General features: G+C 35.5%; 3 protein-coding genes and 1 long non-coding RNA gene across 7 annotated transcripts in view; 3 read left to right on the top strand and 1 right to left on the bottom strand.

Annotated features, from left to right (window-relative positions):
- Window positions 1-2,668, top strand: part of LOC135681224 (glutamate [NMDA] receptor subunit 1) — a 6,143-nt gene extending 3,475 nt beyond the window's left edge. The window contains exons 4-5 of one of the 2 annotated variants that reach the window (XM_065195568.2): window positions 511-671; window positions 1,363-2,668. In XM_065195568.2, coding sequence (XP_065051640.2) covers window positions 511-671; window positions 1,363-1,726 — 525 coding nt within the window. In that variant the 3' untranslated portion in view covers window positions 1,727-2,668. The remainder of the gene's footprint in view (window positions 1-510; window positions 672-1,362) is intronic. The other variant, XM_089111708.1, reaches the window with a different exon arrangement.
- The window catches only part of LOC148958750 (uncharacterized), a 27,147-nt gene extending 2,283 nt beyond the window's left edge, over window positions 1-24,864 (bottom strand). Inside the window, exons 1-2 of one of the 2 annotated variants that reach the window (XR_016144444.1) lie at window positions 23,994-24,864; window positions 1,355-1,729 (exon numbers count right to left, since the gene is read on the bottom strand). This is a non-coding gene — a long non-coding RNA (uncharacterized LOC148958750). Of the gene's footprint in view, window positions 1-1,354; window positions 1,730-23,993 lie in introns of those variants that run through there. The other variant, XR_016144443.1, reaches the window with a different exon arrangement.
- Window positions 3,301-13,989, top strand: LOC135681226 (glutamate [NMDA] receptor subunit 1). Of its 2 annotated transcripts, none has more exons than XM_089111707.1 (6): window positions 3,301-3,446; window positions 4,183-4,676; window positions 5,365-5,852; window positions 6,128-7,043; window positions 10,303-10,463; window positions 11,935-13,989. In XM_089111707.1, the coding sequence occupies exons 2-6, from the start codon at window positions 4,299-4,301 to the stop codon at window positions 12,311-12,313; spliced, it is 2,322 nt and encodes a 773-aa protein (XP_088967833.1). In that variant the 5' UTR covers window positions 3,301-3,446; window positions 4,183-4,298; the 3' UTR covers window positions 12,314-13,989. The 2 variants fall into 2 exon arrangements, with proteins under 2 accessions (XP_088967833.1, XP_065051642.2); XM_065195570.2 differs by having other exon boundaries at window positions 3,323-3,446; window positions 4,266-4,676.
- LOC135681225 (glutamate [NMDA] receptor subunit 1) lies at window positions 15,278-23,961 on the top strand. The gene is made up of 5 exons (XM_065195569.2): window positions 15,278-15,935; window positions 16,759-17,240; window positions 18,791-19,706; window positions 20,268-20,428; window positions 22,495-23,961. The coding sequence occupies exons 1-5, from the start codon at window positions 15,546-15,548 to the stop codon at window positions 22,868-22,870; spliced, it is 2,325 nt and encodes a 774-aa protein (XP_065051641.2). The 5' UTR covers window positions 15,278-15,545; the 3' UTR covers window positions 22,871-23,961.

Below are 24,864 nucleotides of genomic sequence, written 5' to 3'. Positions count from 1 at the left end.
AACGAACAGGTGATTTGAATATTTTTTTAAATGAAAAGACTTATACAGAGAAATGCACAGTTCAAATTTTTGGAGGACGTTAATCTTTAACTCAGAAATTGCAGCGCAATTAACAGTTCCTTGAAGAAGCCTGGCTAAGGTCTTAGGGTGAAATAGTAAGTTTTTTATCCATGATTATGTGCAGGGATTCTGAGTAGCTAAATGGAGAGGGTGTCAAATGTTTACTTAAAGTGGTATTTTGTATTGGAAAAATAATTTTTTTTTAAAAATAGTACAAAATTTAATTTTGTTGCGCAGATTGATTAAGCGAAATTTTGCAAAAATGCATCCATTGGTCAGTTATCAAACCGCAAATGCCACAAAAGCTAATTGAGGATCATTGGCATTTCACCATGAACAACGAATCGAAGTTTCGATTTAAAATGCATTCACCTCTAGTTCTTGACATAACATATTCTTAACTATTTTAGGCATATTTCCAAATCGTTTATGACTAAAATTATGTTCCAGCTTATCAAAAGCTCGAGCAAATTACGGATTGGAGTACAAGAAAGTGCCTATCCGGAATATTACTTGTTGAACCACGTTGACCCTAGAATGAGAAGTATGGTAAAAACTAGAGCAAAAAAGTACGCAAGATCCAAAGATTTAATGCAAGCATTGAAAAATAAGTATGTTTTACATATGTTTATCTATAAATGTTAGGATATTGACATTTTTTTATTTTAGACCATATTCTCCTTTTATTCCCGGCCCTGAGTGTTGATTTCATAAAAAGAACTTTTTTGCATCTAACTGTTTGGAAAGCATCAGTCTACCAAATGCTTTAGTTGGTGAACATAGCATATCTTTCCAGAAAACCTGCCTATGTTTTGCTTTATTATAACTTTTTTCCCATATAAGAACTTTCCTCCCCTAGCAGTAACCGAATAAGACTTTTAATTGACCATGGATGTACTATTATAAACTTTGCTTTAAGGCTACAATAACGTATATTTCACAATCAAAGGTTATCTTCTTAAAAGAAATATGCTTTTAACATGTGACTTTCAAATATATAGCCTGTTGTAAGTTTAATATAGAGTGCATGTGGTAAGACTATAGGATGTTATACTTTAACAAAATCAGCAAAGACAAGCTCCTTTGTGTATCGTTGTTGAAGAAGCAGGATTTTAGTGCTGAAAAATCTTAATTGATGGCGTTTTATGAATAGGATTTGTTTACTGCTATTGCAGTGGAACGCTTTATCAAACTTACAAGGGTTTTAAGGTTAATGTCATGTTTCTTTAAGATTTTAACTACATTTAAAAAGCATTTATAATGAAAACATCAATAAAAATTGGTGAAATCATACTTTTCCAGGGATATTGATATTGTTTTTGGTGACTACCTCGGTTTGGTCTACGAAGCAGCTCGAGATAAGAATTGCGCATTGAAGGAAATGCAACTGAAAAACATGGAATTGGGTTTGGCGGTATCATACAACAACAAATCGACATGGCGTAGAAGGCTAGACGTTGGAGCGATGGATTTGTCTCATTCTGGGAAAGCTGATTTGATAGCAAAGAAATGGTTCTCTTCACCAAAATGCAACCATGCAAGCAATTTCTCTGCTCTTGATGTGAGCAGAATGAAGACGTTGTTTATGTGGCTAGCTGTTGGTATATTTGGTTGCCTAGGAATACTTTTCTTCTCTGTTTGGGTGCGAAAATGCGAGAAGTTGTAGTATCTGAAAGCAGAACAAGAAGGCAGTTGAATTTCTTAAGAAAAACTTGATACTTTAATGAAATCTGATCGTTGACAAAGACTACACGACCTTCTCTTGAGAAGCTTGGCAGGCCATGAAGTTTATAATATACGGCAGACCTTTGAAATTATGACCTCCCAGAAGTCAGACTTTAGTTGGTTTAGAGCCGTCTCTATCGCTGAAAGACTTTTAAATTTTTTTGTTTGTCACCTAAACATAATTTTGAAGACTGTCCTTAGAGAAACAACGAGAACAGAAAGTGGCAGGGGACTGCCGTATTTATTCGACTATAAGCCGCTATTTTTTATAAGTTGCAGCGAATTGGGTTCTTAAAAAAATGTAAGCCGCATCAACAAAACCACGCAGGATACTTGGTTCAAGATGACGGACCAAAAACTGATAAAACCTGATTATGTACTTAAGCAAAAGAATAGACATTAAATCTTCAACCAACAACAATATTGTCCAGATAACAAATCATCAATATCGTCCAGTAGTATTTCTTTCTCATCTTCCATATATAAACCTCAGCTTCAAGGTACCAGGAAACTTTACGGGATCTGGATAAGGTAATCTAAGCCTCCATCTTTTATAAGCCGCCCTTGGTTTTAAACCACAGAAAATATTGCCAAAAATAATTATAAGCCGAGGCTTATATTCAACTAAATGCTGTAGTGATGGAATTCTATTGAGTACAAAGACGGTTTTCCCAGTCGCTGAACATGCAACTGCTACCTTTCCTCGACTCTGCGTCTGTCAAATTTTGGTAGATTCTATACTCAAAAGCATCCTTCTTTGTCAAATAATCGATTCTCGGTCGATAAGACAAAATGGTATCGATGTAATTTGCAGAATAAAAGTCATTTTTAAAGCAGAATGAAAGACTTTTAAATATAACTTCATTGATTGCTAATAACTGAATATGCAACACGCTTTACGTAAAATTCTTTAATAATTAGCATTTAAGTACAACCACATTGCCTAAATAAAAAATGTGCTCAATTTTTCAAAACGCATTCATTAATTTACTAGCAAATATCATTATGCAATAAAAAGTTTCATATGACGATGTTTGCTTGAAACCATCTTGCAACAGGTTAGTATTTATCGCTGCTTTAAAAGGGATGCTCAAAGATATCCTACGGTGCTAAAGAGAGGGTTTCAAAAAAAATCCAAAATTTTTGGTTTCCTGTATTTGTAACATAAGGAAGCAACTTAAATAAATATCAGGTAGCATTTTCTTTTCGTGTCCTTTTGTCTCAAACAACATATTTTAAGTATTTGTTTGAGAGTTTTTATGCATTTCTATTCTGGTATTTGTGATCAGCTCTTAAGAACATCAACAATGTACATAAAGGATTTTAAAGCGGGTGAATGATTTGTTTAGATTTAAATCAGCGGCACCTTCAGTATGTTTCAATTGTTTGTTTATGTTGCTGGTGGTAAGGACAGTCGGCCATCCATTCTCAATAGCCAGATTTAATGAAAACAACAGAGGAATCTTTGGTATTTTGATAATACAAACATGGAAGCCCGGTGATTGAAAGAAATCGTTCATTCACATCAAATTGGATTAACCACAGGAGTAAAAGACGTTTGGGTTTGGCTTGTATATGTAAATCAATATATCCTTTCAAGTTGTCACCGTTCAGTCTAGTTCGGATACAGGAAGCATGATAGTGATCCCAGTTCGAATACGGTAGGTGAAACTATGTTGACGACTTTTTCAAAGAGCATTGACTTTTCCAATGTTGATGAAATTTCGTAGATTGCTAACGGATCATTTCATTTCAAGGAAGTCAGTCTTTCGAATATTTTTGCTATAAGATTTGTTTGTAGAAGCTTTTTTGTTCTGAAATCAATTTAGAATCAGCTTTTTCTAGGTTGAAAATCTAACGATTTCGCTAAACTGGTTAAGCACCCCATCTAAAGTTGACTGTAAATTGACTTCACGTCTCTCGTCATCCTAATCAGACATCTTTTTCCTTGTATGATAGCTTAGCATCCATAGATTTTGTTGAAACATCTTTTGAATCTTATTTCTTTCAGAAAGTTCATGTTCGTTTATCAGCATAAAACTAGATCAAAGACATTCATTGAAACATATCTAAAATCCCGATCAACAGATTTACAACAATGTAAATAGACCTCTGTGAAGCGATTCCTTTGATCAATGGTTATGAACTGTCCAGCTGATAAAGAAGATTACTTTATTTCAAAAAGAAGAATCATTTGTGTAATTAAATTTGATGCTTTGATTTGATGCAGATGTTTATTACTGCTAAAATTTGTATTTTATTCTTAGGAAAGCCAGCATTATTAACGTTTCTTTACTTTAATCAAGACATTTCAGCATTCAGTGAAACAAATTTGTAGCATAATTTAGTGTTGTCTACATATTTTTATTTCACGTGTAACATAATCTCGTTCCCTAGGCGTCAAATGCGAAGAATGGATGAAACATACACTGTGCAATATTTGTTTATGTCATGTATAAATCTCTTATCTTTGGTAAAAGATTCAGACGTGAAAGAAAGAAATTAATTCAAGCATGATATGGGAAGCAGGAAAGAAAGACTTGGCTACCATTCTACTGCTGGGTTGTTTTTTTGGCCATGCAACTTGTAGAGACGCTGTTTCAGTTTTTGGAGTCTTTCAAAACACCTCTATTCTTTCTTCATTTAAAAAGGTGCTAGCTGACGTGAATGCAACACAAAGTATATTTACCACAGACTTGCATTCCAGTCATGGATTGGCGAATCTAGTAAATAGAAGTGAAGAGGTCAGAGAAAGAATGCGTCAGAGTGGTGCTAAGAAGAAAATTCTGTTTACTGACACCTACGGTATACGAAGTGAGATTGTTAAGGAGATCTTGCTTGAAGGAGGTCAAAGCATCGATTATGACGATTCACTAAACGGCCATCAGCAGGTTTGTCATTAAAGTGAATAATATATGAAAAATAGGAAATCTAAATGCCAAATTGATAAGCACCGGGGCCTACTGCAAAGGGAGCAAATTTCATGTGTATGCCTCTATGATGTTTTGCTTGATGTTTTACTGACCAATAATGTAGGTATCAAATTATGTTTGTGCTTCGATTAAAATATGTAAATCAAAATAATAGTTTCCTTGAAGTATTTGTTTAAAGATTCATATTTTTTAAGTCTTACATTAATATGTAATATCACATCGATGTTATCGTCAAAGATCCTAGAGGTACTCATTTTCCTTTTTGTTTGCGATCTTCCGTTAAGATCTAGACTTAGGCCAATGGCAAGAAAAGGGAACAAGTGCTCTGCAAGCTGATTTATATATTTATATCATCTTATAGTTTTGTTTAATAAGCCAAAGACATAAATAAAAATACGAAATTTTTTGAGTGCATAGCTTGCAGACTGGAAATAAAAATAATAAAACCTTTGAAACATTCTTTGAAACAAGATTTTTGAAACATTCTAATGTTTTTAATCTCACACTTAGATCAAATCCTATATCGGTGCTATCTTCAAAGATCAAAGAATAATCTGTTTTCCTTACTGCCTCCAATCTTTTATTCTATGAATGATTTGCAAACTAATTCATCAAAACGCCAATCTAATGTTAACTTCATTCACAGGCGTATCTTCAAGCGGCTGCTGGTATGCTATCTTTCTTGGACACACTGGATTTTCCATCGAGGAGAATTTCTGTTTTTGTTGATGATACAGAGTTTGGCAAGGCCACTCTCACCCAATTGCTCATAGCAGTGCAACACAGCCAGAGAAAAATAGTCTCCTTTGCTACAGTCAAAGAGCCTTTCAAAAAGGAAAATCTAACCCCTTTTATTCTAAAAGGGAGTGGTGTCTTTCTGGTCGACAGTGAAGGAGGCATTGCTGGGAAATTGTTCTACATAGCGCAGCAGCTAGGCCTAGGTGGTTTAAGGAACTCTATTACATGGATATTGTCAAAGCGAACAATGGATTCTCTATCACTCACTTGCAGCTTTCCTCAGGGAATATACTATGGACTGCAGACACGCGGAGCTGTACCAAATGAAAAGTACATTGCACAAAAGGTGACAGCCTGTAAGGAACAGCTAAGCAATGGAGAAGATTGCCCTAAAAGGTAGAGCCTTGTAGAGGTGGTTTAAAATATAACTACATCGTAGTAGCTTTAAACAATAAAGATTTTAGTTGCAAGAGAAACTGTCTTGAAAAATAAGATTTTGCCGCATTAGAAATTATGACAAAAGGTAACATGTCAAAGTTAAGTCTTTTTCAAAACTCTCAAACTTTGTAAATGCATACTTTCGGAAACGGTTTATTGTTACCTAGCAATGGGAAGATACGTTGTTGTCTATTGCTAACAAAATGCTAAAATATTCTCTTTCTGTTATTTAGAGAGCAGTTAACAACAGCCTATCAGTTATGGTCAAATCCGAATGTTTCAAGTGGAAGTGCTTGGTCTAGAGTGACACAGTTCGACCTGGAAATGAGCAATGTGATCGTTCACAAGCATGGCAGGAACCCTTTTTGGCCACGGCTAAGAGTGTCAGTTGTAGAAAATTCACCATGGACAATTATCACAAAATATAGAAAAATTTCAAGCAGTGAGAGCCCGTGCTCTCTAGGAGGGAGACTTGGTATCAGACTCGCGTTGAACTCTTCAGAACTCATTTGCTTGCATGGTTTCACTATAGATATTATCAAAGAGCTAGAGAATCGACTACAATTTGTAGCGATCATCCATCTCTCTAAAGATGGCAAGTATGGATCATTTGATGAAAGTAAAGGAATGATAGATGGAATAGTTGGTGAACTAGCCAGAGGAGAGGCTGATTTTGGCGTTGAATTGATCGAGGACAAAACTAGAAATCAATTCATCAGTTACACCAGCCCACACACAATTACCTCTATTTCAATGGCTTACTTACAGCGATACGATTACAAAGAAGCTGACATATTTGAACCATTCAGTGTCGAGCTATGGTTGTGTATTCTTGGCACAATATGCCTTTTGGTGGTAGTAATTTGGATTTTAGAAAGAGTCAGCCCATATAGCCAATTCCAACTCAACAAACGAATTCTTAACGCTGCGAAAACGTTTGATATCGATGACAGTGCCAACTATATCATGGGGACATTTTTCACTGGAGAAATTATTGATCAAAAGCCGAGGACAATCGGCTCCCGTTCTACAAACATCGTTGTTGCTTTTGTCTCTATTTTGATTATTTCTGCGTATTCGGCCAACTTAATCAAGTTTCTTGTGGTTTTGGACGAGGAGCCTATTGTGACTGGCCTGAAAGACCAAAAGGTAAATACTTTTCTTGCAAAGTAGTAATTGAATTTTTTTCTTAGAAAATAGAACATGAGGGGGGGGGGAGGGGGGAATTGATGAAGGAAGAATGAGCATATACCCCAAACTATGGTAGAAAATCTGTTAGCTTTCTCGGTCTAAAGATATGGAATAAAGTCATCCTAAATTGCAACTCAGTTCAAAATGCATAAAATTACAATGCTTGCAGTCAATAGAACCCATGAAGCAATCTTCTGAATTGCTGAATTGCTTTTTGCTAATATACTCTACTGTCTCTACCTTTGTAAAACTATCAATAAAAATCTAATCATCATTATTATTATCATACCTAATTGCATACTGGATGCCACCTACAGATCGCTGTAGATCTGAGGTCACAGAACAAGTGATATTCTACTACATTATGAAGGCTAAACGAATACGATATGAAACTGTGCTGTATACGCCTCCCGTTTACACTATGCTGGTATAGTTTTCACTTAATTATGGAAAGAATTGAATACGGCATGCCAGCTTGCTTTGTTGTTTAAACCGTTTACTGTAAACGGCGAAAACGGCATCATTTGATCTCGATTCATATCGAGGTCATAATCTCGCATTATTAAATTATTTATCTCTGTCTAGGCAGGGCTATGGCTGTGAAAATCTGATTTCTCACATAAACGAGATGATCTCGATGGTTTTATATACCGTAGAGTATGGAGATTCAGAATCCAAGATGGGACTAAAAAAATTTTGCCTGAGCATCACGTGATTGATGACGTCATCGATAACGGCAAAAACAGTCATAAATCCGCCATATATTTCAAATAAATTGTAAAAATTAGCAATTCTAGGTTTTATGTGAATGCGCATTTCAAGAGCGTTTAATTGATGTATCATATAATTAAGTTTGCTGACGTTTTCTTATTTTGTGACGCCATTAGTGGATTTTCCCAAGTTCTGCCACAACATTTATGCTGATAACTAAATGAGTTGGAATCCATTGAAAAGGCACTATAATTATGTTGATTTAAATATGTTTGATACCTCTCGACATTATTTGACTATGCTTGACACTAAGAAGTCATAATAATCATCATAATGCACCTATGTTGTGCAACAGCATTGACGAAAAAGCAGTTTATTTACAAAGCCACTCTACACCTGGTCACTGCAAGCGTTTTTACAAGTATTGAAACAGGATTATCTAGTATATATTATTTGAAAGCTAATCTAATTCCAGTGTTGAGCTAAAAGTCTTCTCTTTGCTTCTTGGAATAATTGCGTGCGCGTTGGTAGTGAAAATTACGTTGCAACCTTAGCTTCCATAATTCCTGCCGGCAGTTCATCGAGGAGTTCTGCCACATCCTTCCTGGAGCTTTCTGCTCAAGACGCACAAGACGACACAACTACCGTCGCAGAAATGGCTGTTCCGCTTGTTGTATTTTCTTTAAGCCATATGGCAATGTAGTTGGGTTTTTGCTGATCATGTATGTACTTAAATGAATGCTTAATCAGATGCCATCTTCTATGTTTCTTCACTGGCATCCAGTCAATTGTACCACTTCTTTCTCTTTGGCGTATCGGCCTAGTAGAATACCTGTATTTTTTAGCCCTTTGCCATCATTTTAGGAGTCTCAACGGAAGAGGTCGAAAAGGAACGTCAGTATAGTCCAAATTGGACATAGCGAGAAGTTCAGCAGCTTGTCTCTATAATTTTAATGGAACGAGTTTTCTCTGATTTTTGCTATTATGGATCCATGAAGATGTTACATTGGCTATATGGTTTATGATCCCTCGATATTGCAGCAAGCAATTTACTAAGTGTTCTTCTTCAAGACCCATTCCCCCAGTCTGTAGAACTTGATTATAGTCTTAAAGACTGTGATGCTTTGACAGATGTTTTGTACACAAAACCATAAACTTTGTCGTACTTCGGTTTAGAACGAGATTTGTGGATGAAGACCAAGAAATATACTTTCAAAGGTGTTCATTTAAGGAAAGGTCAAAGATGGAGATATTGTTTGGCCTTCCATGAGCAGGTATAGCTAAATCGCCATAGTACTGAAAGCAGGGTAGCTGGATTTTATCTTTAAGGTCAATAACATGAAAGTTGAAGAAGAAAGTGCCTTGAGATGATTTTCACAGCCATAGCCCTGCCTAGTCCTTTGAAACTGTTTCAATTGCATTGTCTGCTGTCGGACATTTTACTGCATTTTCTCCAGCTAGACACCTTCAAACTCGGGAAAACTTGAATACGGTATGATTTTGTACCGATAAAGTGTTAATGGGTCTGGGAGAAAAAATAGAGATAAATTTGCTTCTGTGCATTGATCCTGACAGTTCCAGAAATTGAGATACCTGGAAATATTAACTTTAGAAGATATTTAGATATTATACCGTCTATTAAATGAATAAACAATGCATGTATTGGGAGGCTGATACATCAGTATTTTTGAAAGTCATCGTTAACACGATCTTACTCGCAACTTGTGATAGAAAGTTATATTAGAAGCAAAAAACGTGTTAAAACATTGATTAAAACTGGAAAATAAATTCTACATGCTGTCAGTCATGGGTTAGCCCTTACCAAGCTTAAACATGCAGGAAGACAAACATAACCATTTAAGTATTGATTAATGGCTCTGTAGAGTCTATAGAATATCCAGTCTCCAGTCTTCAATTTTCTCTATTTGCAAAATATAATATGAACATAATATAAATAATGTGAAATTTTTAAGTGGATCTTGTCTTCGTTAATTGGGCTCTGTTGGATGCTTTTTTATATCCTTTCTGTCAAATATTCACATCGCATACCCTGAGGCTCAAGCTTCTTTGGAAACAAATGAATGATTATGTGACTCAAGAAAGATTCCTGGCTCTTTTTTTGTGAAATAAATAAGAAGATAAAATCGAAAAAATACAGTGTTTGTTCCAATTATATTTACATGCGTAATGCGTAATGAATCCTCAATGCGGTAATTGCTATCATTTTAAACGGAAAATATGATTCATGATAAATTTCTTTCGTATGCATTATTCATGAAAAAATTCTAGCAACGGTCATGGAACTTTGTCTTCGTGTGATCCAGATCTGGTGCCATTTACAAAAACAGCGTTATAAAACTTCATGTGAATGCGAGGCTCGCTTTGTGAAGAAAGAGGTTTCACTCCTTCAACAAAATTAAAAACATTGCGTCATGTCAAAGGTTGTTTAGAGCCATTTTAAATAGTTCTGAAGGCCACTATTCATTCATTGACTTTTACTTTGCAGTTGCTGAGTGACTCAAGTCAGCTGAAAGTTGGCATAGAAGACAGCTCGTTCCTCCCAAACTACTTGAGAACCAACTCAGATGCCCGGATACGAAAGCTTTACTCTACCAGAGTGATAGGTTACGCATCATTTGCAGAGTCGATAAAGGCACTAAAAAACAGGCATGTCTAGATTATCCTATTCTGCTATGTCCTTCATTCCATTTTTATCTAAATTATTTTGATCATAATATTTGTATCAAGGGTAGGTTGTTGAAATTACGAAATGAAATGGATTTTATCACGACAACTAGCAAAAAAACTTGCTAAAGATTCAACAGTCTTGGCTAGTATGTCGTAAAATAAAGTGTACATGATAAATTTGATAAACTTTTCAGCAAGAGAAAGCTCCCGGAAAACAACAATACTCGAATTTGTGAAAGCATCTGTTTCCCATGAACAGCTTTCACAGTGGCGATGCCTACGCATAGTGTTGTATGCTAAGAGAAAAGTCAAATTGGACTACCTTAATTGTACGTTTACTGGGCTCACCTATTTTATCTCTGGGACCACCTATGTTTTTGGTAACTTAATCGTGAAAGATGACTAGCTAACAAACTTAATCGCGAAAGATGATTAGCTAACGAACTTAATCGTGAAAGATGACTAGGTAACAAACTTAATCGCAAAAGATGATTAGCTAACGAACTTAATCGTGAAAGATGACTAGATAACAAACTTAATCGCAAAAGATGATTAGCTAACGAACTTAATCGTGAAAGATGACTAGCTAACAAACTTAATCGCAAAAAATTATTAGCTAACAAACTTAATCGTGAAAAATGACTAGCTAACAAACTTAATCGCGAAAGATGATTAGCTAACGAACTTAATCGTGAAAGATGACTAGCTAACAAACTTAATCGCAAAAAATGATTAGCTAATAAACTTAATCGTGAAAGATGACTAGTTAACAAACTTAATCGCGAAAGATGATTAGCTAACAAACTTAATCGCAAAAGATGACTAGCTAACAAACTTAATCGTGAAAGATGACTAGCTGACAAATGTCCCAGGATAATTCCTGTCCTTGCCAGAATTTCCCAATCGCAGAAATATCTAATATTCAATAAGAGTTATTTTATCTGGATTTTCACAATTAAGTTCAAGTAAGAAAACAAAACTTTGACTTCGAGCAACTTCTATCTAATACTCGTGGAACATAACACAACTGCTGCAGGTGTTTTCTTATAGTAAGTGCTTAAACTTTAAGCACTTACTATAAGAATTTGTTTCTTTTGTTTTAACTTTTCAGCATTTTGAGACCGGGTCTCTTAAGAATCTTTCGCGGGCAAGCTCTACTCACTCCTCCTTCCTAACGTATCTTTTGTTTCCAAAGTCTAAGAGTTCTGACTACCCCACTGTAAAAAGTACAAGTACAAGGTCTTGGATTTGTACAAGGTCCTGTAGTTGTACGAGTGAAATATTGCATAATGAAAATTGTCTTTTGTTTTATCATGGCTCCCTCCCCCCCCCCCCCCCTCCAAAAAAAACAACAAAAAGTAATACCATTGGACTGACTATTATCAATATAGAAAATGCTTACTGTTGTCCTGTTTGCATCTGTGTGACTATTTAATTGGTTTCCTCTTAGGAGCGTTGACATCGTTCTTTACGATTACCTTTCACTTGTATACACTCAATCAGTGGACAGAGACTGTTCTCTAAAGATACTACAGCTCTCCAATGCTATAATGGGGATCCCAATCTCACTAAACAACCAATCAACGTGGAAGGGAAGACTAAATGCAGCAGCAGTTGACCTCACTCTTTCAGGTACAGCTGACAACTTGTTGAAGACGTGGTTCAGCCAACAATTGTGTAAAAATAGTAATATATTTTATTCTCTTGATATCAGGCGTATGGCAACATTATTCTTTTGGCTATCAGTTGGAATTCTATGCTGCATTGTCTGCATGACTGGCATAATTCTATTGAAAAAGTTAAAAGAGTTCTTCACAGGCAACATATAAAGTACCTGAGAAATGGAAGGCCTTCACAGAACGGCAGAGCAAAACCCAGGAAATAAAGATCTATGTTATGCTCCTCTCTCCAGAAAAATAGCAAACATCATGGCAAATCAGTTTAATTTCACTTTCTATATCAACATCAATGGGTTTGGTGAAATGTTATGACACCGAACAATCTTTTAAATTGCAGATTCTACTGGTCTTTTTTAGCTACAAAAGCTACCTAAGCAAGAATGTCAAATATAGTTATTTAAAGAATATTACATGTTATTTTAAAATGGATCATTTATCAAGTAATGACGTAACTGAATTAGTTGCCACTAAGACCAACCTTAACGTCTTGTTTGCATAAAGCTTTAGATTGACTTTAGTGACAATGCTATAGATAAATCTGCCAAATTGATAATGTTTTCTGTATCATAAGCATCATAGAGTGCCAAGGCGTAGGTAAGGGCTCACTGGGTACAAATTTAATTGCCTCTTTTACTTGGGCGTTCAAAGTTCGGGAAATCTGAGGTAAAAATTAAAGACGATTAAGACCTTTGGGCTTAACAAACTCTAAACGTTTATGATGGCTAAGCCTTGGTCTTACTCGAATATTGCTGCTCCTTTGCGTTACAATTGCATTAATGAGCCTAAAATTTATTCTTTTGACTGATTTAAGGGGTGGGGAAGGGGAGGAAGGATTGCAACCCTCGTAGCCCCTTTTTTTCCTACGCCTATTATGGACTAAAATATAATGAGAGCTTCTAGGACCTTGCCCCTGGATTTAACTGAAAGTCTTTTCTGCACCCAGATCGAAATATTCCAGTACTCGTTTCGTGCTCAACGGTTTTTTCAAAAATTCTTGCAAAAATATGAACCCTCAGAAATACTAACGCAACATGATCTATCACGGAAAACGCCTGTTTGAATATAAAGCAACTGATTGAATATACACGAGTGTTCCCAAACAGGTGTTATTGCCGGTATGGATCGTATTAGTGGTCATGATGCAATTGTGAGATATCACATAATAGACTTACTGAAGGCTTTCGTTAAAGTGCTTGAATGCTTACAATTTGAATGCTTACAATGCTTACAATTTAAATTTTAAACATTGTAATGAAGAACCAAAATAATGGTCACGCTAGAAAGATTTTAATCAGGATGTTTTGTTTTTCTTTAAACATATGCGACCAAACACGATAAAGTTAAATGTGCAACAAAAGATTTTTTCCACGCTAACCTCTTGCAAATGAATAGGGCGCTGATTGTAACGTTAGAAATTATTCATCAAGTACCATGGGTCTTCGGATATCCATATAAAAGTAGGCTATTTCAAGTGACATAGAAAAATAAAAAAAAATGTTTTCTGGCGTAAAATAGGCACTTCAAGGCTATTTTCTTTTTCAGCAGTTTGGTTATTGTCCAGAACTATTGCGAGCCCTTCTTTAGCTTGAAGCTTGGTCCTGACAAGTCCTTAGTAAAGTTTTCCAGGTTTCACACCTACACCCTAAGCGTGGATATCTTTACAGTATATGAACAAAGACATAAATAACTTTTATGAACCGCAAGAGACAAATGATTTATGCTCCTTCAAGACGATGCTGTGAAAATTGGAATGTTCAGTCATGTTTCTTAAACTATTGTTGTCAGTAGTTTGTTAATATAATGTTCATTATAGTTGTTATAGTTTCGTAGATGTTTTTTTGTAGATATCATCTAATAATCTTTACCTATTCTTATCTCAAGCGATGTAAACAAAGCGTTCGGATAAATAATACTTACAGTTCCTTCCTAGAGGTTATTTCTGTTGTACCCCAAGGATCTGTGCTGGGCCCAATCCTGTTTAACTTTTATACAAATGATTTGTTTCTTTTCATAAAACAGGCAACTCTCTATAACTATGCTGGCGACAATACTCTTGCTTATTTCTCTAAAAGTTTGCCCGATCTTATCAATATTGTGGAAAAAGAATCTGGAGTTGCTCTAGCTTGGCTAGAACAAAATGAAATGATTGCTTATCTTGAAAAATTCCATGTTTTACTGCTTAGAAAAAACCAAACAAATACTAGTGGAGAACAAATTAATATTAACGGTAAAATAATCAAATCTGAGGAGACTGTGAAACTTTTAGGAGTCATTTTGGATTATAGACTTGATTTTGACCCACATGTTTCGAATCTTTGCAAAAAGGCTGCAACGCAATTAAATGTTCTCAAAAGATAAAAGACATTCATTGGCTTTCAGGAGAAGAAGATCCTTGTTCAGAGTTTCGTATATTCTAATTTTGACTATTGTCCTTTGGTTTGGTATTTCTCATCTTCCAAATCATTGCAGAAAGTAGAAAAATTACAAGAACGTGCTCTAAGATTTCTTTATAATGATCATACCAAAGAAATCCAAATAATTTAGCACATTTTAGGCTTAATCAAACAACTTTCGAGTCCAAGAGTCTCAAACCCATTGGGCCACAGATTTGGAATGGCCTACCGAATGAACTAAAATCGGCAGAAGATCTGAAAAGTTTTAAGGTTTTAATAAAAAATGGGACGGTCCCAACTGCAAATGTAGTGCTTGTGCTTGCCTACCAACTTAATTGTATTATTAATTGTATTACACACAATTTAATCCAGATTGACAGGTGTGGGTATAGTATTTGGTCTATCAATTGGAACTTGTTGAATCTTTGTTTAATATTTCCCACTTCAATACTTCCCATATTTTTCTTTGTGACAGATCACTGATAGCTTGGCCTTTTGAAAGCAGCTGTCTCTGAAACTTTGCTGGTAGGATTTAATGTTTATCCTCTTAGATGAGAAAAAGGAGCAAAGAAATGAATGCTATATTCAATGCTGTGGCTTATGCTTTCGATCTCAATCAATGTAAGCAAAAGAAACCTCTTAGGGTTTCCCTAACCAGCTTACCAGTTCATAGTGAAATGATTAATTATTGATGCTTCACATTCAGTGAAGTAGTTTGTTAGTTCTTCACCAAGGGTAAAAGCAAATAATTTGTCTGGCTTTGTAAGCAAAATAATTCTCCATTTGAATCGGTATACGCTGTTTACTTTTATCAGAACAAGGATATACAGAAAGGCAGCACAGATACCTTTACATGCGGTACTGCAAGTTGCATATACCTGTCTGCAACAGGAGAATGATATAAAAAGTTTACAAGGGCTGATGTAGTTAACGTATTTGATGATGCAGATGGTGATGCACGAAATAGAATGATGTAACACGCCCTCAATATGCTGAAAAGGACATCGAAAGCAGTGTTGATTATATCGACATTGCTAAACATTTATTCAAGCGCAGAAGTGTCATTATTTGGAGCATTTCAAAGCCAGTCTGGTATTGAAAAATTTCAAAATGCTACAGCCAAGCTAAATATGACAGATAAAAGTTTTTACACAAAATGGAACTCCAGTCATGGCTTATCCTTTGTAATATCGCAAATGGAAGAGCTTAGAACGAAAATCAAACAGAGTGATTCCAGCAAAAATATTGTGTTTAGCGATACTCAGGGCATGCAAAGCGAAATGGTCAAAGAGCTGTTGCTGATTCAAGAAGATACGAAAACAAATGTTTCCAGGAATAAAACGATTTGCTATGACAATGGGTTAAATGGAAAATACCAGGTTAGCCAAGTACAGCTGCGTAGATCCTAAGTATTTTTCTGGTTTGCCTTCAGAATTGATAAAATAACAGCATCGTAGAAGCCTCGCAATAGGAGCTTGGCATTGTAGGGTATCATGCATACTAAACAGATTTTTCGTTCTTCAGATAATTTTCATGAGATATCTCTTTAAAATCGTCTCATTTTCTTGGTTATGTTTACATATAAAACCCATTGCCATATTTCTAACAAAACAGCCACGAAGAAAAGGCTATTAATTGTATGACAACCCAAACAGATTGACAAGCACCTGGGTGACAAAATGCTTAAATTTTCTGACTGAAAGGGCTTTTGAAAAATGCGGCGTCCTACCTTGATTTACTCCTTTATAATGTTGTCTTGATTTCTCAACTCTTTCGATTTCACACAGTTAGTTTTGCAGGTAATTTGGACACTTTGCGGGTTAGATTCAGCAGAAGCGTCATAATCTTGATAAAGAACAAAAAATGAGTCTTGATAAGAACAGAAGTTGTATAGACTATCGCCTCATGAATATCTTTGACCGAGTTTTCTAGTTTTTGCAATTTGTATACAATTTCAACTTTCGTAAAGTTTTGATGCTATAAAGACTAGAATAAAATCTATGATAATTCAAATAAGGAATAAATTCAACATTGAAACTAACATACAAGAGATGAAACCTTCATTGAAATAAATAAACATGCCTTTTGTTTTTTGTTATAACAGATTGTATTACTTTTGTTGCTAACATTTCCATGTTCTCAAGATTTGAAGTACGGTAAAATCACCTGTAGATACTTCTTAGAAATATCATTTTTTCCCAGCCATCTGGAGCAGACAGCCTGCTATCCGTTCTGAACAAGGTCAGTTTCCCATCAAGTTATGTTTCAATAGTTGTCGACAAAACAAGATCTGGTGAAGAAACACTAACGCACTTGATCAAGAAAATGTATGACATTAACAAAAACGTTGTTACAATCTCATTACTCAAAAAGCCGTTCACAAAGGAAAGTTTTGAATCTTCTGCATTGACTGGCAATGATATTTTTCTGGTTGATTCTGACGGAGTCTCTGCTAGACAGGTATTCGATTTAGCCGAAGAAGCTGGTGTATCAGGATTGAACGATCCTCTGAAATGGGTATTATCGAAGCGTACTATGGACACGTTATCTTCAACATGCCGCCTTCCAGATGGCAAGTATTATGGTGCCCGACAAGAAGCTGTGATACCTAATGAAGGATACATTATAAACAAAGTAATGGAATGCCAACAAGATACCTTTGCATGTAGACGTTGCTCGCAAAGGTATTTAGATTGTCCTAAAATCTTCTACCCTTGAATCAGCTATGAATAGTATTTTAGTAAACAATCAGTTCTGAGTTGATTGTCAGCGAATCATTACTATATACTCTATGGAATATAAACAAGTTTCACGCGAACTACATTCCGGACCAGGGGCGGACTGGCTGGTCGGGCTATTCGGGCGATCGCCCGAAGGGCCGGTCGGTTTGAGGGCCGGCTGATAAAAGTGCAAAAAAATAAACTAGCTTAAAAAGTGAATGCGAGGCAAACAGTATACCCGCGTGTTGATCTGTTTGCCTTGAATTTTCAGAGACTTTGTGGGAAAGAATAAAGATACACGCGAGTACTCGAGAACCATTAATATTACGAATTCATTTTTGTCACGGCAGCCCAGACACACTTCTTCAGGAAACATGTTATTGTTATATTTTCACTTGACGGTATTTCCTTTTTGGCGACATACTATACTGTAACACCCTTGTTTCAATGCGATACATAGAATTTTAACCTGCCTTTTAACCTGAAGGATCCAGCTTGAACTCATACAAGTTATGGAAAGTTTATTAGGCCTACACTATCGTACACTATCATAAGTCAAATGCACCCCCTGCCCAACAGGGATATGGTGCTACAAGATAAAATTTCAACAGGGGTGCCCATGTTTTCTTTGGATGTTTTTTGGTTGCTGAAAATCATTGTGGTTTTCCGGAGGATTAGAAAATTATTTGTCACAAGTGGAGTGTGATAGGAGCTTTTCCACTTTAAAGATATAAAGAACAGGTTACGTAGTAATTTTTCGCAGTCAAACCTGGAGTCCTTCATGTTAATGTTCTTAGAAAAACACCTGTTAGATGACATCCAGAACGATCACATTATCAACATATAAGTTACTGTATTTAGAAAAAGAGTCAAACCAATGAGTTCAAATTTTTGTTTATTTACCGTTCAGTCAGCAAATGACATATTTAACATTTTCTGTTAACCAGCATTCATCCATGCACAAAATTACTGAATTTAGAAACTTATTTTCCTTACAGACAAACATTTACTTGTATTTTCCGAGGAGTTTTTTATTTGCTATTATTGCGGGCCGGGGTGATCAAAATTTGCCCGGGCCAAAATAATTAGCCAGTCCGCCCCTGTTCCGGACAAAATTGTTGAGACAAAATGCAATTTCGGTAATTTTGTACTTTATATCGCCCCTATAAATTCGAACCCCCGTTTTCCCCGAATCAATGTTAAATTTGTAGTTCTATCATTTCTCCTTCAAATCATGCATTGAACATTGAACTGGGGGAGGGGGAAGTCTTTTTTTAAAGGAGAGTGAAAATATAAACTTTCCTTAAATGTCTCAGCCACTTTTGTCCGGGATTGTAGGTTCAAAGTACAAAGACAAAAATGCTTTAAAGATACATTGAGGTTTTATGGAAAATTTTTGCAATTCTGTAACAGAAAAATATAAGAAGTATTTCATCAATCTTGCCTCACTATTCAATGATAGAATCGACGTTAAATACTTTGATAAGTTGATAAACAAAGAGATTATTTTTCAGCTCCAATTTTTCAACTGCTTATCAACTATGGACAAACACAAATTCAACGTCTGGGTACTCCTGGATAGAGCTTATGAAAAAGAATCAACCTTTAGACGACCATATAGTTTCGATGCAAGGCTTGAATCCTCTTTTAAGAAGATTTAGGGTAGCAGTGGCGGAAACTGCACCTTGGTTGATGGTAGCAGAACTCTATAAGTTGCACGAGAGTAATCTTCCTTGTGGAAAAAGTGGAAGACTTGGGCTTCGGCCTAAATTGAACAATTCAGAGTTCGTCTGCTTCTATGGTTTTGCAATTGACATATTGAAAGCTGTCGAAGAAAGAATGAAGATTGTTGGTATCATAAAGCTTTCCAAAGATGGAAAATATGGATCAATTGATCCAAAGACGGGACTAGCCGATGGGATAGTCGGAGAAATCGCAGCTGGCGAAGCAGATTTTGGACTTGATCTTATTGAAGACAAAACTAGAAATAAGGTCATTAGTTTCTCATCCCCATATTCCGTAACATCCTTTGCTGTAGCTTATTTACAGCAGTTTAGTTACAAAGAAGCTGATGTTTTTCAACCATTTAGCAAGCAATTGTGGCTCACTATTGTTGGTACAATTGCCTTACTGGTTATCATAGTATGGATATGGGAACGAATCAGTCCATACAGCCAGTACCAAGTAAATAAGCGTACTACAAACGAATCACGAGCTTTCGGCTTGGATGACAGTGCAAATTACATTATGGGTACATTTTTCACTGGCGAGATCATCGACCAAAAGCCGAAAACTTTTGGAAGTCATGTTGCTATCATAGTGATATCATTTGTGTCAATTTTGGTCATATCCGCATATTCTGCCAATTTGATCACTTTTCTGGTGGTGTTGGATGAGGAACCTCTGATAACTGGACTTACTGACGAAAAGGTAAAGCTCGTAAAGTTTCATAAATTTATAAACCTTGCCAGCAAAGTTTGGGTAGTGATCTACATTAAAAATTCAGCAAAGGAAACATTTAAAGGGAATTTTGTTTTGGGTAACAAAAGCGTTAGATAGATATTGCTAGAAAAATATTTTTATGAAGTTTTATTGACAGTTTCTATATAGAAAAGTTGATCTTTATAGACCAGACTATAAAAACTTCATCATTAATTATAGAAAGAAATAGCCTATGTTGTTATTTAAAAAGAGTCTTTAGTAGTAGCTAATGTTAAACGGCTATCAAGATCATATCTGTTTGCTAAATCTGAAACAGCTGCGATTTCTAGGTTCTAACGTACAGGATGTCTTAGCGACCTTCTTTATAAACAAAACTTATTGGTATCAGCGTTCGTGAATCTTTCAGGATTAAACTGTGTATCCTAAATTGGCATCTACATGGTCATATCTATATTATTTGCCGATTCCCCCTTCTCCTATACTATACCTCGAGTAGGGGAAATACGGCCTCGCATGCTCTTAACTAATTCAAAACTATCTATGTTTCAGCTTATTGGTGATTCAAGCAAACTTACGGTTGGAATTCATGGTAGTTCAGTGGTATCTGGATATTTGGCCTCGCATTCAAATCCTAAAGTACGGAAGCTGTCAGAATCCAGAGTGAAACATTACCGACAGTTTGATATGGCTGTGAAAGCTCTTGTAAACAAGTAGGTGCTAGATTTTTCAACAGAGGTATACATATAAGATATATCTAGGGGTGATTATAGAAACTATGCAAGTCCTTCCATTTTAGGCTCTTTTTTAAATCATGAATGATGCTCATGCTAGGCACCTATACAAAGGAATAATCCATCTCTATCAACTGGATTTTAATTATTTGGGTCCTTTTATGCAAACCAAACATTTAATTAAATCATAGCCAGTTAGATTTGTCTAATTTGCTTGGGACGTCAATCAACAATGTCATACTACAGGGAGGGGTTCTCGCCTAAATTTGGATTGGAGTCTACCGCGAACACATTCAAAGTAGTACCGTCGGCTAGAATAGATTTTACGAATATGGTACCCTTGGCTAGAGAAATTACCAAAAAAAGGATAACCTTGACTGCATTCATTTCCAAACGATTCAAGTTAGCATATATCTCAAAATTTTTGGTTTGAATTGTAAAAGGTCGATTACTTTCATTTACTAGTTTATTACCAACAAAAATGAGTTGTCAGGAAGAATGTCCTACTTTAATAGAAAGGCCGCTCCATAGATTCTTGATATGACCAAAATTGCAAAATCTTTACTTTTTTGACGTTAGCAACAACAGTTTGGTAATTAGAAAAAACCACTAACTGCTAATACATATAATTTTAGGTGCAGAAAGTCAAGCTTAAATTAAGATATTAAGGTTTTTTCTATGACTCTGTGTTTTCTTCGCGTTAAATAGGATTGGATCAGAAATAGCAACTAAACCTTTTTACGGAGGGTTAAGTACACGTTCCAATTTGAAATCCTTAACTGTCTTGAAAAATTCATTAAATTAATTTCCTTGCTCAATCTTTATTTGCAAAAAAAAGAGAAAGCAAAACGATACAGAAAATTCAATAATCAAAATCTCGAGAAGCATAACTTTTTTTTCATTGGTCACGAAGGCAGTATTCATAAACATTAGTTTGTGAAAGAGCATATGACAAAGCAAATGACAGCAATATAAGGCTCATCGTGTCACGCATTATTTCGAAATACATGGTATGTGAAGCCGCCACCAAAAGAATAGCCCTGGCTCTGGCTTGAATAATGCAGATTTCCTTATACGGGGTTAAAGATCTTTAAAAGATTTGAATATAAATATTGTTCAGCTGACTTTGTGAGAAATCCATAGAACCAGGCAATTTTGGGAGGTTATATCAATTCTTTTATCACATCTTTCCATGATCTCGTCCATTTGCAAATTTCATCTCGTTTACTCTTGTTGTATCAAGTAGTGCTGAATTAGGCTTAAATCAGGCTTGATGCTCATGAGAGAAGGGTATTTTATTGGCCCTGTTCAGCTATAGAAAAAATGTTTCATTTCAGCAATGGACCTAATGCTGCAGTACCAATAGTACCCACCGTAATCCAGCCCTTGACTCAAGTCTCGTTACATGTAACTCTTTCTTTGAAATGGCTAACAAAATGGATTGCTTTGCTTAATAGATCGTTTGTCTTACAAAAAACTTTATGAAAAATTTCCCCCTCTTATTATGTCAAAAATGTCGAAAATTTTAAAGAAAGACTTTACAAAAGTCATGAATTGTAGAAAAGATTTTCAAACCAAGAGCACTAACTTATCTAATTAGAATTTGACAAGGTTTAAGAAACGTGAGGCATTAAAGACTAAAAGCAAAAACAATTTCTGAATAGACGAGGGTATATTGGGAAATACAAAAGCATAAAGGGAGTTTATAAAGATTTTGATACTTGTAATTGGCACAAGTCCTCGAAATTAAATCTTTAGCAATTCCTTATTTTGTAGATAGTTTGTTTGAATTAGTTTATTCCTATCAATTGAACCAACTGTAAATAGTTTTATAATTACAATCATTAAAACAACCCATTTTTTTCTCCCACTTCATTTCCTACTAACATTATAAATTCCTCATAGGCATCAAGAAATTGCAAATGAAATTCTCATTTTCACTTAAAAGCCATGCGAAATCTGGAAGATTCAACTTATCTTTACCGGTTAAAAGAGTGTGTTTGTTCACTAATTAATTGATAAGAAACCGTTATTTTCTTTTTTAGAGAAGTGGACCTTATTCTGTATGACTACTATTCTATTGCATACACTCAGGCCCTAGACAGAGATTGCATGATCAAAGTACTCAGACTTAATGACGCTGAAATGGGTGTTGGCTTAACGTTCAGTAAGACGTTTGCATGGAAAAGAAGATTGAATTTAGCAGCTATCGATATATCTAACTCTGGCAAGTCAGATGATTTTGTGCAAAAATGGTTCAACCAGCAGATATGCCGTAGCTCCAACATATTTTATTCGCTAGATATCAAACGAATGTCATTATTGTTCGTGTGGCTTTCTGTTGGAATTTTGGCCTGTATAGTCATAATGTGTATTGTTGTACTGATAAAGAAGATAAAAGCTCTAACTAGGAGGGGATGAATGTACAACGAAATTGGAAAAACTGGATGAAATCACAAATATCATTGAAAGTAATTATATGTTAAAAAATAAAGCTTATCAATAATCTATTTTTATCACAAAAAATGTAATTTCACAGTTTGTATCGCACATAATTTACTTACTTGGCAATCAATCCACCTTTTCTAGCAAAACAAATCATTTCACGTATCATTTGAATACCGCGCACTGATTGGCTGACGCCGATATTACAAGGTTTTTATAGAGCATTTGTATCAGTCTGATTATTTCGATAAAATTACGTCACGAAAATGGTAAAAAACTATGCTTATCTAAAGAAATGTCCTGATTACCCAGCAATGACCAAAAGATCCGGAGAGAAAGTCAGATTCTGGCGTCTTCCTCTTAGATAGTTTCTAGATGCTGAGGCTTTGAAGTGTATGCAAGCCTGTTGTCGGCCAATAATTTTAAGAAGATCATTGATTGGATTCCTATAGGAAGAGCATGACTTTTAGTACAAAATTCTGGAGTAGACTCAAGCTCAATGCTACCGCTGCAGCTTTGATAAAACCCTGAGACTCGAAGTAGGGACCGGAAAAACTTTCGAAAGGTTAAATAACCCTTAAAACATATACTCTGATGGATATCACATTCTTCGCTTCCGCTTTGCTGAATCAGCCGCTTTCTTTCCAAATTTTCTACTTTCTAAAAGCATTTGTCGTCACGCATCCTAGACTTGCTTCTAACACATCAGGATGTGTTGTTCGAATAAAACGTGGGACAAAATGCTCTTATTTAAAGGTTGGATTGATGAATAGATTAAACTAGACTGTAACACGCAGTTAAAATCGTTATTAGCGTTTAATAAGTAACAAGTAAATGAACAAGACTCTTTTATGTTGATGATTCTATCATGTGAAACCATATTAAAGGACTGTAAAGCGTCGAAACGAATCAATTACAAAGCCAAAAGAACCAACTTTTTTAACACCTCAAGCTGATGAGTTAAAATTTACGATCTGTGTTCTGTTTCCTGAGGCACAGATCTAGTCAAATTAACCACAAAACCTGTAAATTTTGATATTTGTTATTAATTGAATTATTCCTGCTTATAGTGCTCAAAATGGTAAGAAAATATGCATACCCTATTCTCCTTCCTGCTCTCTGGTCGTGTTAGCCTGATCTAACAGTAGAAGTAACTGACAATGCAAAAGTGCAGACAGTAAACAAACTTGAATACGTCACGGGACAAGAAAACGTCACGCGTTTTAAGCTTGGTTTCCACTATGGTTTAACGTGAGATAATTCTGAGCTAAATTGAAAATTAACTCATGGTCTAAATTCAAGTTAACTTGAGATAGTGTGAAATAGCGTGAGATAACGCGAGCTATCTCAAAATTAACCCATGTACCGATTCGGTTTCCACTTGAGATAGAATTAAGTATTGAAATTTCAGAAATCACATTTTATTTGAGTCTTGCAGCTATGGCGGGCGTCTTACAAGAACAACTTATTTTACTTCTGCTTTTGAGAATACTTAAAAGGAAAATATTTTTTGCTAGAAGTGCCGTTCGCGATCTGCGCCAAGGTTTTCGGTACGGAGAGTCTACCAAAAAAAGATATGCGTTTGGTGAATACGACCACTTGCAACAGGATCTTAGAAATGAGAAAATGTTTCTCTTATTTCACAATTAATTTTTTTAGTAAAGAAAACTGTTTTCAACATCTAAAGTAATACTCAGTGCAAGTGTGTTGCGTAAGAACCTCAGTGCAAATTTTAGCACATTCCCCTCCCACGCATCGGCTTCTTTTGATAAGATGTTATCTCAAGTTAACTCATGAGCTTGAAATCAAAAAATTTTGTTTCCAAGCTCATGAGATAACGTGAGTTAACACGAGTTAATTTTCATGAGATAATTTTTAATGACCGCTTCCACTATGAGATAATTTTTAAACCATGTCAGATCACAAAATTATCTCAAATTAACTCACGTTAACTCATAGTGGAAACCAAG

The sequence above is a fragment of the Rhopilema esculentum genome, chromosome 12, assembly GCF_057945365.1.
Source record: "Rhopilema esculentum isolate cy_ngs chromosome 12, ASM5794536v1, whole genome shotgun sequence".
Classification (NCBI taxonomy): Eukaryota; Metazoa; Cnidaria; class Scyphozoa; order Rhizostomeae; family Rhizostomatidae; genus Rhopilema; species Rhopilema esculentum.
Note: the sequence above shows the minus strand (reverse complement) of the source record. Positions and strands in the feature narration are given on the sequence as shown.

Bases quoted from the DNA above. Each gene is read 5' to 3' on its own strand.
- LOC135681226 (XM_089111707.1), top strand. From the start codon at position 4,299: ATGATATGGGAAGCAGGAAAGAAAGACTTGGCTACCATTCTACTGCTG. The intron at 5,853-6,127 runs GTAGAGCCTTGT...TCTGTTATTTAG, and splicing joins GGAGAAGATTGCCCTAAAAG to AGAGCAGTTAACAACAGCCT. The intron at 10,464-11,934 runs GCATGTCTAGAT...GTTTCCTCTTAG, and splicing joins ATAAAGGCACTAAAAAACAG to GAGCGTTGACATCGTTCTTT.
- LOC135681225 (XM_065195569.2), top strand. From the start codon at position 15,546: ATGCTGAAAAGGACATCGAAAGCAGTGTTGATTATATCGACATTGCTA. The intron at 15,936-16,758 runs GTTAGCCAAGTA...ATTTTTTCCCAG, and splicing joins GGTTAAATGGAAAATACCAG to CCATCTGGAGCAGACAGCCT. The intron at 20,429-22,494 runs GTAGGTGCTAGA...TTTCTTTTTTAG, and splicing joins GTGAAAGCTCTTGTAAACAA to AGAAGTGGACCTTATTCTGT.